The following is a 12,775-nucleotide window of genomic DNA, read 5'->3' as shown; positions in this document are numbered from 1 at the left end:
TTTACTGGATTCTTGATTTAATCAAGTTTTGTGGTCATTTCTTTAGGTATAAGTTAACTAAGGGAATTGGTCAAATAAACTGAACAAACAGTCTACATTATATATACGTATGTAACTGCTGCATCACTAAAGGGCTGAAATCATTTTAAATTATTACTCTGAATTTGTAACTTAAAGGGATTATTTTTTTCTTGTTATTCTGATTTCAGATAACTACTAAAACATTTTTTTTAAAGATACTTTTCAAAGTAAAACTCACATTGGCTGAAGTTACATACATTTGTACATACAATTTGTCAGTACAGCATAAAACGTGGAAACATTACCAACGTGATTTGCACTCACCCAAACAAAAAAAAACAACAACTCACTTTTGGTAATTTGAGAAAGATTCTAAATGCATCATTATATGCCACCTGTAACTTTGTTTTTTAACTTTACTTTAATTGTACCACAAGTGAGCTGTATAAAGTTGAGTACATTACTTTCCATTTACTTTGCCACTTCCATACTGAATGAATCAGACGAAGTAGGAACAAATATCTGCCTACTGAATAGTAGATACTGACAGACTGACAGATTGAGCAGGTACTTGGCATTTCGGATGCAGCCGGCCTGTGGTTCGATTCATTTGATTCACGAGCTACTGCGCATGTGTCGGAGCCTCGCGTGTCACAGGACCGTCACTACCCCCCCCCCCCCCCCCAAAATACTAAATTTCCCATGAGCCTTCGCGCTGTACAGGTCGAAGGTTTATGCCGTAAAGCAAACCTGACGAGTTGTTGTTTTGAGCTTTCTTGCTGGGCGTTTTAGAGCTTTTGGGAAGTCCATAGTATTCAGCGTATATACCCAAACCTTTCGGTTTAAAATGTCAACAGATTCAAATTTGTGTCGGTGGGTTCTGAAATAAGATTTAAGATTTCATTCAACCTGGAAGGCATGCGTTATTTATTCATCTATCATTAAAAATATCGTTCGCTTCCTGTACTCGCTTTCACTTCCCTGGTCGTATAACAATACGCCTGCCAGCTAACTTTTAATATCACTGGAGGGTGAAGGAGTGTCCCTCTTTCTGCCAGGATGCTGGCCACTGTCGTGCTCTGCAGCCTGATACTGTCTGCCACAGGACAGCATGTGGAGGACGACTGGATAGACCCGTATGATATGCTCAACTACGATGCAAGCAGCAAAACGATGAGGAAGCCTGCAGAGGTAGGCTCATGTCAGATCCCAACACAATGTCTTCTTGTTCTGTTGGATGTTTCTGCTGTGTCCAATAAGTATGCACGTATGCTTTCCAGCCGGCAAACTATCCCAATGTGCCCACCAAAAGAAGAGAGTATAACCAGAACTCCGGCAAAGCTGATCAGATGCCATGTGACACCCAAGTGGCAGAGCTTCAGATACAGGTGTGTGTGTGTGTGTGTGTGTGTGTGTGTGTGTGTGTGTGTGTGTGTGTGTGTGTGTGTGTGTGTGTGTGTGTGTGTGTGTGTGTGTGTGTGTGTGTGTGTGTGTGTGTGTGTGTGTGTGTGTGTGTGTGTGTGTGTGTGTGTGTGTGTGTGTGTGTGTGTGTGTGTGTGTGTATCTCAGTCACCTTACAGTTACAATAACAAGAAAAGACAGGACCTCTGTAAAACAGTTTGCTATAACAGGCAGAAACAGGCATGGTTATAATGTATAATCACTCTGAAAAGGTGATTTTTCAGGTGGGCTTTGGAAGTAGGGAGAGAGTCAATGTCACAGATGTCTTTCAGGAGAGAGTTCCAGAGGGACTGAGATGTTCTTGTGTTTCAAATACATGGGCCAGACGTGGCCATCGAACAGGCCGGGGGGGTCTGGCACAGTGTAGTTCCTAGAACACTGAACTGTCAGCTGAAAGCTTGAGACCCCACAGAGGTCAATTGGGCAGGAGGTACAGATTGAGGCGCATGGAGTAGGAAGATAGAGTATGGGTAGGTGTGAAGATATGAAGGAGGTCAAAGAGGTACAGAGTAGAGCCTGACCGATTAATCGCCCAGCCTGTAATATCGGCCCATATTAGCGATATCCAGTGACTATCGGAATCGCAAATGTTACTAGATTTAGTCACCAGTCAAAAAGCATTTCATTTGAGTTTCATTGTATCAGGGGTGGAAACTTGTCATCTTTTGGCGAAATTCGCCGTTTTGGATCCCAAATAGGTCATTTGTGTGATTCATTTACCGGTAGATCTGCAATAAAAATATTATTGATAAATATAAAAAATAATAAATTAATAAATCTACTGCAAACGTTGAGTCGTTTCATACTGCTTGCGGTCTGATTGCTCAACACGGCACGAAGAAAGTACTTCCAGCCCCTGTGGCCAATCATTACAACGAGGTCGGCACTGTTACAAAATCTTGGCGGTGGGCGCCGACCGCAAGAAGCATGAAACTTGTTTCAGTGAGTCAGTGTGCAGCACATGGCTAATTTACATGACGTTTATTTTGATAACACTGTGGGAAGACTTGGAAGTTTGGCCAGCAAGCCAGCCTTTCTGTTAAACATCCTGTCTGATCATATTTACTGTTTGGTAGCCATAGGTAATGATAGAAGAGGAAAATGTTGTCATACTTGATGACTGCATTATAATGCTCTCTCAGACTCTTGCCCTGAGAGCTTCTTGCATAGTGACTGCCCTTCACATCACTCCTTTGTAGAACATGGTAAGCCCTGTTCTGTAAATTCATCCCATTTATAAAAAGGGACTGAAGGTTGGGTGCACGGGTTTTTCATGTTTCACTGAAGCTTTATCAAAAAACAGAGCATAGATATAGACAAGCAATTGTGTTTTTCTTATTGTTTGCATTGCTTATTTTGTCTGAATGCTAAAGTCGTCTGTAAATTCACATTTTAAAGCTGATATTTAAAAAAAATAATCTTCCCGGGGAGCATGCCCCCAGACCCCCCTAGGTGGTTTGGATCCATGTCACCTTTTTCATCCCTGATCAGTTTGCACCCCCGTGTATTACACTAGCAGTTCTCTTTCACCAGCTGAGTGTGCTATGTGGATAACAACAAGCATCATCACTCTGCAGAGTGTCAAGCGTTTATTCACTTACATGCACAGTTACTTTCCAGCTGAGCGACCAGCTTCTCTTCATTATGTATCTTTTCCACAAGTGTTTGATTACTGCATTTGAGGGACAAACGCACGACATCTATATTTTACTCTAAAGATCGAAGATAGATCTAAGAACGATATCGCCCAATATATCAATATCCTTAATATCGGTATGGGACCCAAAAATCCCACAACGGCCGGGCCCTAGAACAGAGGTGATCTTAAAGTCTATGAGGCATCTGACAGGCAGCCGGTGAAGTTGTTGGAGGACAGAGGTGATGTCTTGTATAGAAGGGGTTCTGGTGATAATGTGGGGAGCTGAGTTCTGGACAAGTTGGGAGTTTATGGAAAAGCTTGTGAGGAAGATCAGACATATACATTGAAATTCTCCTACTTTCCTAGGCATACATCACATACAGATTCCTCTGCTCTGTGATTTTGTAAGAGACATTTACTGACCTTTGTTTGTTTAAATGTAACAGAAAGAAAGAGTTGCTCAAATATTTAAGAAACAATTAAAGAAATAAAAAATAAATAAGCTTGATTACTCAGCCATGACACCTCAGACACACGTCCAACGATATGACAATACAACATCCAGGCCTTCAGCTTCTCTGACGGAATGCATAACAGAGATGTTCAGAGAAAACAAAGGGAAATTAAATCTACTAATCTCACATTGTTTTTGTTAAATCACAAGTCGCCACCCAGCTCACTTCACCATACCTGGACATGGCACACATATTCAAGCCACATCCCCAACATTATAAAAACCTGCCCTCAGGACTACGACTTCCTCTTTCCCTCCAACCTAAGCCTGACCTGCTACAGAGAACAAAGACAACCACAATATGAGTGGAAAATGGACCTTACACCTTACTTTATTCTTGTATTTTTTGGCATTATATGCAGTATTTCAAATGAAACACCTTGTTTAACGTTTACTTTGTTAGATTCCCGATTTACCTTTGTTGAGAGTCAAGTAGACCGGAAGTGTATGCATTAATGATTTAAGTTTAGAAACCTAATATAGAAACTCATTTCACCTCATTTTGATTTGATTAACATTATTTATTAAGAGTGGTAATAATAAACATGTGAAACTCATCTGGTCCTGTGTTTAAATGTGCACTCAACATATAATGTTCTATGAACTGGCAGAAATTACATCTTAGTTTTTTTTAAGTTATGAAATATGAACCTCTATTTCCACATAGAGTCCAGTTGACTAACCATCATTTCTTCTGTTGTTTCTTTACATCTTACCTCAGGCTTGTGACAGAAAGGTGTTACAACACTTGACTAGCGCAAATAAACTTTTGTGTTTTGAGCATGCGACAAACACAAACCCTACATCGCTGTATGGCAAAACCTAGCGTCATACAAGCATTACGAAAATGTTGTTTTTCTTTATTTCAGGTTGAACAGCTTCAAAAGAAAATCACACTCATCTCACAGCAGCCCACATGTAATCCAGTGTTCAAGCGATTCTTAAGCAGGCTGCTGAAAGAAATCCAAAGAGTTGGTTTGGTACGTTGTCTTTTTACATGTGCAGTGCCATGATATGTGGCTTTGAAATCATCATGTAGCCTAAAAGGTACTTTTTGCCAATTTTAAACATGATAGCCCTGATCATTTCTGCTCTATTAGAAGAACATTCTTTAAAAAACATATGACATGATTTCACAAGTGCACAGTGCCCAGTACAGTTAAAAATGGTCTCCTGCTAATGAATCACACCTCTCCCCATTTCTCCACAGCCCGGTCATTCTGCAGACGCCATTTATGATGCCACAATCAAACTGTCCTCACAAGCCATTACAGAGATTCAGACACTTCTGGAGGGTGAAGACAGTTGGAGGACAGGAGCTCTGGACAACGCAATCAGTCAGATACTGGTGGATCTCAGACCACATGACTACGAGGCCTGGAAGTGGCGCTTTGAAGACACCTTCGGAGTGGAGCTGGACACACTATTAAAAGTAACCTCATAGTTTATCTTATATCTTTGTACATTTAAGACATGTGCTACATAAACAATAGACAGTGTTCAGAGTCAGACCTAAAGCCAAGTTTAGTCTGAAGTCTTTTTCTCTGAAGTCTGAATTCAAAAGCAGAATGAATTCCCTTTTACAGAACTGAAAAGTTGTTTTCTATTTTACTGTTTAGTAACATTTATTTTAGACAATAACACTTTTATTGTATTGTAGGCAATGAGGACTGGACCCTTCTTTTGGTGCATGAAAAATCAAAATAATAAACTACTGCTTCCACTACCGCTACAGTCAAACGGCCTGAGGCTGCCTGTCTCATAATGAGTTCTTCAATTGCTTTTCTGGTATTTCATTTTTGCTTCCGTCTTGTTCAACCAGTCATGTTGTACTCTTTTCACTCTGTATGTGTTCCAGATGGCGCTGTTGTTTCTTTTCTTAAGCGGCATCATATGCACTCAGCTGTGGTCAACGGTGTCCAGGTTCATGCAGTTCCGCAGAATGCTCTTTCTTGGCTTTATTGCGAGTATTTTCTGGAATTGGTTGTACCTATACAAGGTAAAAAAAAACAACAAACTCTTTTAGTTTCATTGTACTTGTTTAGCTGTTGTTCAGTGCTTTTTTATGAAGGATGAAGTTTTAATGTCATCGTGTCTTATAGATTGAATTTGCCAAACGTCAAAATAACTTGGTGAAGGCAAACGGCGACTATGAGAAATGCACTGGAATGAGGAGGATTGACTGGTATGACAGCATAAAAGGTAGGTTTGAGTGTGTTTTCAGATTAGTTTCAATGCCTTTTTGATATATTTAAATAATTGTCAGCAATGCTTTTGTTTATTTTTCTAGTTAGATGACCTGCCTTCTATTGTTTTACACCCTGTGCTGCTGAAAGTGATACTGAGCCTTTGGAGAAAGACAGAAGTACTCTGGTTTGTTGCTTTCATAGCTACCTTCTTTTGACTTCTGTCTGTCTTTTTTTCAGAGTGGTACAGAAGCACCCTGACTCTCCAGGATGATCCTTGTAAGACATACTATGAATTTCTGATGGTTGACCCCTTGCTGCTTGTCCCCCCAACAAAGGTTGGTGACCATGATTGTACCTGTGTGTTTGGGGTGCATGCACAGACTCCATATTGTTGCATATCAGAAACCTGGCAACATAATAGTTATTACTTGTGATATTTGAATCGTGCTGGAATTCTCTGTCTCCCCTGAGTTAGAGAACACATAGGCTTGCAAGGTCAGCATGAGAGTCATAGCCTTCTTCCAGAACAGTGTAGCATCTGGCATTTTGTTATAATTCAGGTCCTGGTACACACAGAGGGGATGAAGTGGTTAGTCGTATATGGTATCCAGTTGGGTGGATATAGGCAAGTCCGAGGAAGAGTCTGTCAGAACTGACTTGGCATTGCACCGAGCTAAAGGTGCTTACAAAGCTTCACCCTTCCCCCACATCGGCCACTCTGACCATATCAGTGTAATGCTAATGCCAGCTTACAGACCCAGGGTTCACCAAACCAGTTCTGAAGCAGGTACGTGTGTGGCCAGAGGGGGCCTCTGCTGCACTACAAGACTGCTTTGACACCACAGACTGGGAGATGTTTAAGCAGGCAGCCACCTACAACAACCACACAGACATTGAGAAGTATTCTGACACTGTTACCTCCGACATTAGAAAATGCATTGCTGATGTCACCACCACCAGAGCCATCACCACCCGGGCTAACCAGAAGCCATGGCTGACAGGAGAGGTACGCGGACTACTGAGGGCCAGGAACAGAGCTGGGGACGCAGCTTGCCTGAGAACAGCGAGGGCCAACCTGTCCCGTGGCATCAGGGAAGCCAAACGCAGCTACACACTAAAAATAACCGGACACTTCAAGGACAGCAGAGACGCGCAGAGCCTGTGGCGTGGTATCCAGACCATCACGGACTACAAACCCAAGCCACAGACCTGTGACAGCAACACCTCTCTGCTGAACGACCTCAACAGCTTCTTTGCCAGGTTTGAAGCACACAACAGCACGCCCCCACAGAAGACCACCCCCCCTCCCCACGACCAGACCCTGTGCCTGACTGCAGCCAGCAGTGAAGAGAACCTTCTCCAAGATCAACACCCGCAAGGCTGCAGGTCCAGACAACATTCCTGGCCGTGTGCTGAAGGACTGTGCAGAGGAGCTCAAAGATGTCTTCACAGACATTTTCAACGCTTCTGAGTCAGGCTGTTGCTCCGTGGTGCTTTAAAGCCACCACCATCATACCCGTTCCAAAGAAGCCCTCACCATCCACTTTCAATGACGATCGACCCGTTGCACTGACCCCTATCGCCATGAAGTGCTTTGAAAGGTTAGTCATGGCCCACATCAAATCCATCCTCCCCGCCACCCTGGACCCCTACCAGTTTGCATACCGAGGTAACAGATCCACCGAGGATGCCATCTGTTCTGCTCTTCACCCAGCCCTCACCCACCTGGACACCAAAAACTCATACGTCAGAATGCTGTTCATAGACTTCAGTTCAGCATTCAACACCATCATCCCTCAGCAGCTGATCAGCAAACTGGACCAGCTGGGGCTCAGCACTTCCCTGTGCAACTGGCTGTTGGACTTCCTCAGCGAGAGGCCTCAGACAGTGCGGGTCGACGGCAGCACATCAAAAACCACCATCATGAGCACGGGGACCCCCCAAGGTTGTGTGCTCAGTCCCCTGCTCTTCACGCTGCTGACCCACGACTGCGCTCCATCCTTCAGCAGCAACCACATTGTGAAGTTTGCAGACGACACAACAGTGATTGGTCTCATCTCCAACAACGATGAGACGTGCTACAGGATGGAGGTCAGCCAACTGGCCACGTGGTGCAGAGACAACAACCTCTTCCTGAACGTCGACAAGACCAAGGAGGTTGTTGTCGACTTCCGGAGAGTCCCCACTCCTAAACCCCCACTGACCATCGACGGTGCTGCTGTGGAGAGAGTGAGCAGCACCAAGTTCCTGGGGGTTCACATCAGTGAGGATCTCTCCTGGACAACCAACACCACATCACTGGCCAAGAAGTCCCAGCAGCGCCTCTACTTCCTCCGCAAGCTGAAGAGAGCACGAGCCCCCCCATCCATCATGTGCTCCTTCTACAGGGGAGGGATGGAGACAATTTCGATTCCGCTGTATGTCTGGCATATTTTGAAATTGACAGTAAAGTTGACTTTGACTTTGACTACATGTTAACTGTTAATGTCATTTCTCCTCACGAGTTATATTAGCTTTTTCAAATTAAGCCATCAGCGTTTAAGAAAAATGTAGTTCCCATTCACCAACGTCTTAAACATTACTGCTTAGAAATTGTATTATGATAATCTTGGGGAATAATTATCTTTATTGATGGAGCACTGTTCTTAACAAAGTGCTCCATTAACAGCATACAATATAAAATGTAAGTTTTGTTGTCTGGAATTCAAGCAGTGCTTTCCTTTTAGGCGTTTGCAGTTACCATCACAACCTTCTTCACAGAGCCACTTAAGCACATCGGCGAGGGCATCAGTGACTTTCTTCGAGCCCTCCTCAAAGATCTACCGATCACGCTGCAGATCCCAGTTCTCCTCACCATTGTGCTCGCTATTGTGGTAAATGTCTTTGATAAGTCATTATTAAAATCCAATTGTATGAATTTAGGCCACGTTTTATTTTCAGTTATATTTATTTGCCTCTTTCACAGGTGTGCATGTATGGGAGTGTCAATGCAGCTTTTCAGCATGGCATCACCGCACCTTTCCGTCGGCCTCGAAGAGATCCACCTCAATATCATCTCGAACAACGGCGTCACGTCCAGGAGATCGAGGATGGTGACCACTTAGCGGGAGGAGACATGCCTCAACAAGCCCTGAGGCACAGAGCCGATGATGCCAGATTAGACAGGAACCAGGTTCATCAGAGGAGGCCCAACAGACCCCGGGAAGAGCGTGCAAAGTTGGTCGTGGAGACTCTGTGCACTGCAGGGCCTCCAAGCGGTGGGGATGAGACGGACGCCAGGCTGCGCGAGGAGGCGCAAAATCTCTCTGCTGAGTCGGATTCAGAAACTCAGCAGGAGGCACAGGAGGAGCTAGCAGGAGCCGGTGCCAGTGAGATCTCTGATAATAGAACTCAATTAGAAACAAAATCTCTTGAATTAGATATACATTTTTCTAAAAATAAACCTTTAAAAGTGAGTAAAAACCCTGCTCATGATGAACCCAGCAGAGACACTGCAGCATCCAGACATCAGCCAGCAGAGAGACCGCCTGCACACACTGATGTTCAAGTGAGTTCTTCACACCAGTACATTCAATCTCATTTAAATTCAACTTGCTAATATTTGACCAGAGAAAATAATGTTGTTTTCTAACTTTGACTAAAGCCTTTAAATCCCCCTGTTTATCATATTGAATGCTTCAGCAGTGCACATGCGTGAATGGGATGATACATTCTCACATGCAACATAAGCTGATTGGTAAATAAGTGTTATTATGACCCATTTGTATTGGTTTACATTTTTCCTGTGTTTTGATGATAGATTTGTAGGTCATATGTGTAATAATGTGCATTTAGCCAGTTTCCTGGGGAAAGATGGCCCAATATGTATGCCAGAAATACATACATATATATTTATCATCCAAATATAAGCACGCTGGATTTCATTCTTGGATGCCGTGCTGGTGTGTGAACTTGAAGATATCCAAAATCTTGTGAAACTAATCCTTAACTTTTAATACATTTTAGCTTAATAGTTGTTATGTGCGTCCATAAATATCTTCCTTTCTAGCATCTTCCCTCTGTGAATACAGTCATAGTTGTTATTGTGCAATTTTCCAACAACTGAAACTTATATTTATTTTAAAGTTGTTTCATTTTTTAACAATAAAGAGGTTGAACTCCACTTTGTGAGTAGATGAGCAAATTCAGTTCATACATTTGAATGCCATTTGAAGCCTTGTATCACCAAAATAAACATCACTAGTACTTACTATTGTGTAATGCAATTCCTACAACAAATTTGATTTTTACTCTGTTGAGGTATTAATGGTTTATTTCTATTAGTTTAAATATTTCAATGTGTTAATTTCTTATACTTTGGTTTACTGATGTATTATTTGCTGCCTCATGTCATCATATTATGTGATACATTTCTAATGTAACCATCCTCGCTGCAGGACCAGGAGGGGGCAGAAGACAGGAAGTCAATGATGACACACGTGGAAACTGTCGGACTTTCCGTTCAGGAGTCTACTCCGGCATCGGCAGAGTAGCTACCTTCTTCATCAGTCAGAGCTGGAAGAATAGCTTTATTATGTTTGTTTTTATTTTTATACTGGACTGTAGAAGCGATGAAGGGAAGATAATGTCTCTATACAAAAGATTTACAGGTATTGTTTAAATGTGCTTGAACATCATCTTAAAGGAAACAGTTTCTAACACACTTTATCTTTTCCTGTTGTGCCATCAAATGATTGTGCCTTTCACGCCAGCAGAGTCCAGAATTCTGTTTATCATCTGTTTATTTGTATTATTTTCATCAGTTTTAATGAGATCAGTGGTCAAGACAGCTACTGTATGTTGGAGTGTCCATCTGCAGGAATCATGTTTGCTCATTTCAATGTTATGAAAGACTGACTCATTCATTCAGTAAACTTGTATTTAATAATTTTATTTTCTAGGTTGAAAAATAGATTAGGAATTTGTAATGTAAAAGGGATGTATTTGTTAATGCTGTTTTTTTCGCTCTAAGAATTTATTCAGGTTATTAAAGTTTTGTATATTGAAGGTTTTGTAATAATGATGTTGAAGTCTATTCCTGAGCAGCAGTGTAAACTATACTTGTATGTACTGTTTGTACAAAAACTTAAACTGCTTAAATTATGAGGGGAAGATGTTGTAATTGGTGACTTTCATAAAATGATAAACCTGAATTGTAAATTTGATATTGAAAGTAAAACATTTAAAGAAAAAGATAACAATCAGGAAGGACTATTTTTCACAAAAGCGCAAAATGCTTTTTGTTGCAACCTCTTCCCAAAGAAATGGATAACAAATATTCATTCTGAGTAAGGAAACCCTACTGAAAGTTGCACCAATCATATTTCAGCTCATTGTTTTGACTTCCAGGCTCATGACTTCTCTGTGGTTTACTCTCACAGCTCACCTCACCTTGTTTTTCACTGCAGCAGTGTGCTATTTGCAGCAAAGAAGCACCAATGAAACTGCTGTATACTTCCTGTACAGCACAAAACAGGAGGCAGACGGTAAGTGAAATTATGCACATAGTGGAATATTTGGCTTCTTGATACTTAATGTCCCTCAGCGATGAAGTTGATGTTAAACTTGAGAGAAAATGAGATAACCTTTACAAATAATTAAATGGAATATTTTCCAAATTGGGTACTTTATTTTGACTGTAGGTCAAATGGTTATTTTCCAATTAAAAAATAAGATTTTTTCATAATATTGCTGCTCTTTCCAGTCACATCAAATTTCCCCTTTCAGGGACAATAAAGATCTGAACTGAACACTAAGTCAGCTGAAATCAAACTTTCTTTTATTTTTATTTTTTTTAAGATTTATTTTTGGGCTTTTTGTGCCTTTAATGGAGAGATAGACCAGTGGATAGAGTTGGAAACTAGGTAGAGATAGTAGGGAATGACATTGAAAGGAGCCACAGGTGGGAATCGAAACTGGGCTGCCCACTTGAAGGACCATAGCCCTCATACATGGGACCACTGCGCCACCAGTGCCCCTGGAATCAAACATTTAAGGGTTATCCTTTTTGTTTAGGCGCATGCCTTTAACATCCCCCATCTTTGATGGAAACCTTATTTCTCTCTGCATGTTAAATATATAGACATATTGTGAAAAACTCACTTTTACAGTGTTTTTGAACATTTATTTGGGTAACCTGAGTACCTACCGACCCATAAAATGTGAAATAAACCCATCCAGTCCTTTGTTTGTGGTTTGCATAAGTCTTACAGACTGTTTCAAATTTGCTCAGCTTGTGACATCACAAGTAAGATTCTGGTAAAAAAAATTCCCCTCCCCTAATATCGCCACCAATGGACTCCACCCCAGCCTAGAACGAAACTTTTGCACAGGTCTGCCATTTTTATTCTTGCTACAGAGGAGTGATGTCTACCATGAAAACTCAGTGGGGGCTCATTTAAAGAGACACACACACCAAAACAGAGTGTTCTGAGAGAGCTGTTTTCTACAGGGTCACAAACCTCCTCTGGTGCTTGATTCATGTTATATTTTGACCAAAGCACAGCACAGATGTTTCATTTAGACCTCAGGGGACTGTTTGAAAAGGAAAAAAAGGGCTATAATATGTCCTCTTTAAATAACCACGACCTGAAGAATAGCCACATATCTCTATCCAAAATGTAACACTATATTTCATTTCATTTTCATTTTACCTTTATGTATTCTCGAGAAATCATTGAGGGCAAGCCCTCATTTACAATGATGTTGAGAATACAATTAAAACAAATAAGAGACAAAAAACAACAAAGACAAAATACATTGATTTTAAGACCAGATATTGAACCCAGCTATTAGCCTACTGCTTTCTGTAATTTTATAAGAGAAGGAATAAGAAGATGGGATTAAATGGAATTCAATTCTATTGATTTTTTTTATCAATACATTTTAAGGTTATCAATTTAACGTGAATGA

At 41.3% G+C, this 12,775-nt stretch overlaps 1 protein-coding gene across 1 annotated transcript; it reads left to right on the top strand.

Annotated features, from left to right (window-relative positions):
- Positions 1 to 749: 749 nt before the first annotated feature.
- clcc1 (chloride channel CLIC-like 1) lies at positions 750 to 10,870 on the top strand. The gene is made up of 10 exons (XM_020648661.3): positions 750 to 1,212; positions 1,302 to 1,409; positions 4,505 to 4,615; positions 4,846 to 5,067; positions 5,494 to 5,634; positions 5,738 to 5,837; positions 6,062 to 6,159; positions 8,551 to 8,697; positions 8,790 to 9,371; positions 10,261 to 10,870. The coding sequence occupies exons 1-10, from the start codon at positions 1,081 to 1,083 to the stop codon at positions 10,354 to 10,356; spliced, it is 1,737 nt and encodes a 578-aa protein (XP_020504317.2). The 5' UTR covers positions 750 to 1,080; the 3' UTR covers positions 10,357 to 10,870.
- Positions 10,871 to 12,775: the final 1,905 nt, after the last annotated feature.

The sequence above is a fragment of the Labrus bergylta genome, chromosome 6, assembly GCF_963930695.1.
Source record: "Labrus bergylta chromosome 6, fLabBer1.1, whole genome shotgun sequence".
Taxonomy (NCBI): Eukaryota; Metazoa; Chordata; class Actinopteri; order Labriformes; family Labridae; genus Labrus; species Labrus bergylta.
This window is presented reverse-complemented; position numbering and strand designations above follow the sequence as displayed.

Coding starts and splice junctions, on each gene's coding strand:
- clcc1 (XM_020648661.3), top strand. CDS start 1,081: ATGCTGGCCACTGTCGTGCTCTGCAGCCTGATACTGTCTGCCACAGGA. Junction 5,635..5,737: donor ATTGGTTGTACCTATACAAG/GTAAAAAAAAAC, acceptor CGTGTCTTATAG/ATTGAATTTGCCAAACGTCA. Junction 5,838..6,061: donor CTGGTATGACAGCATAAAAG/GTAGGTTTGAGT, acceptor TCTTTTTTTCAG/AGTGGTACAGAAGCACCCTG.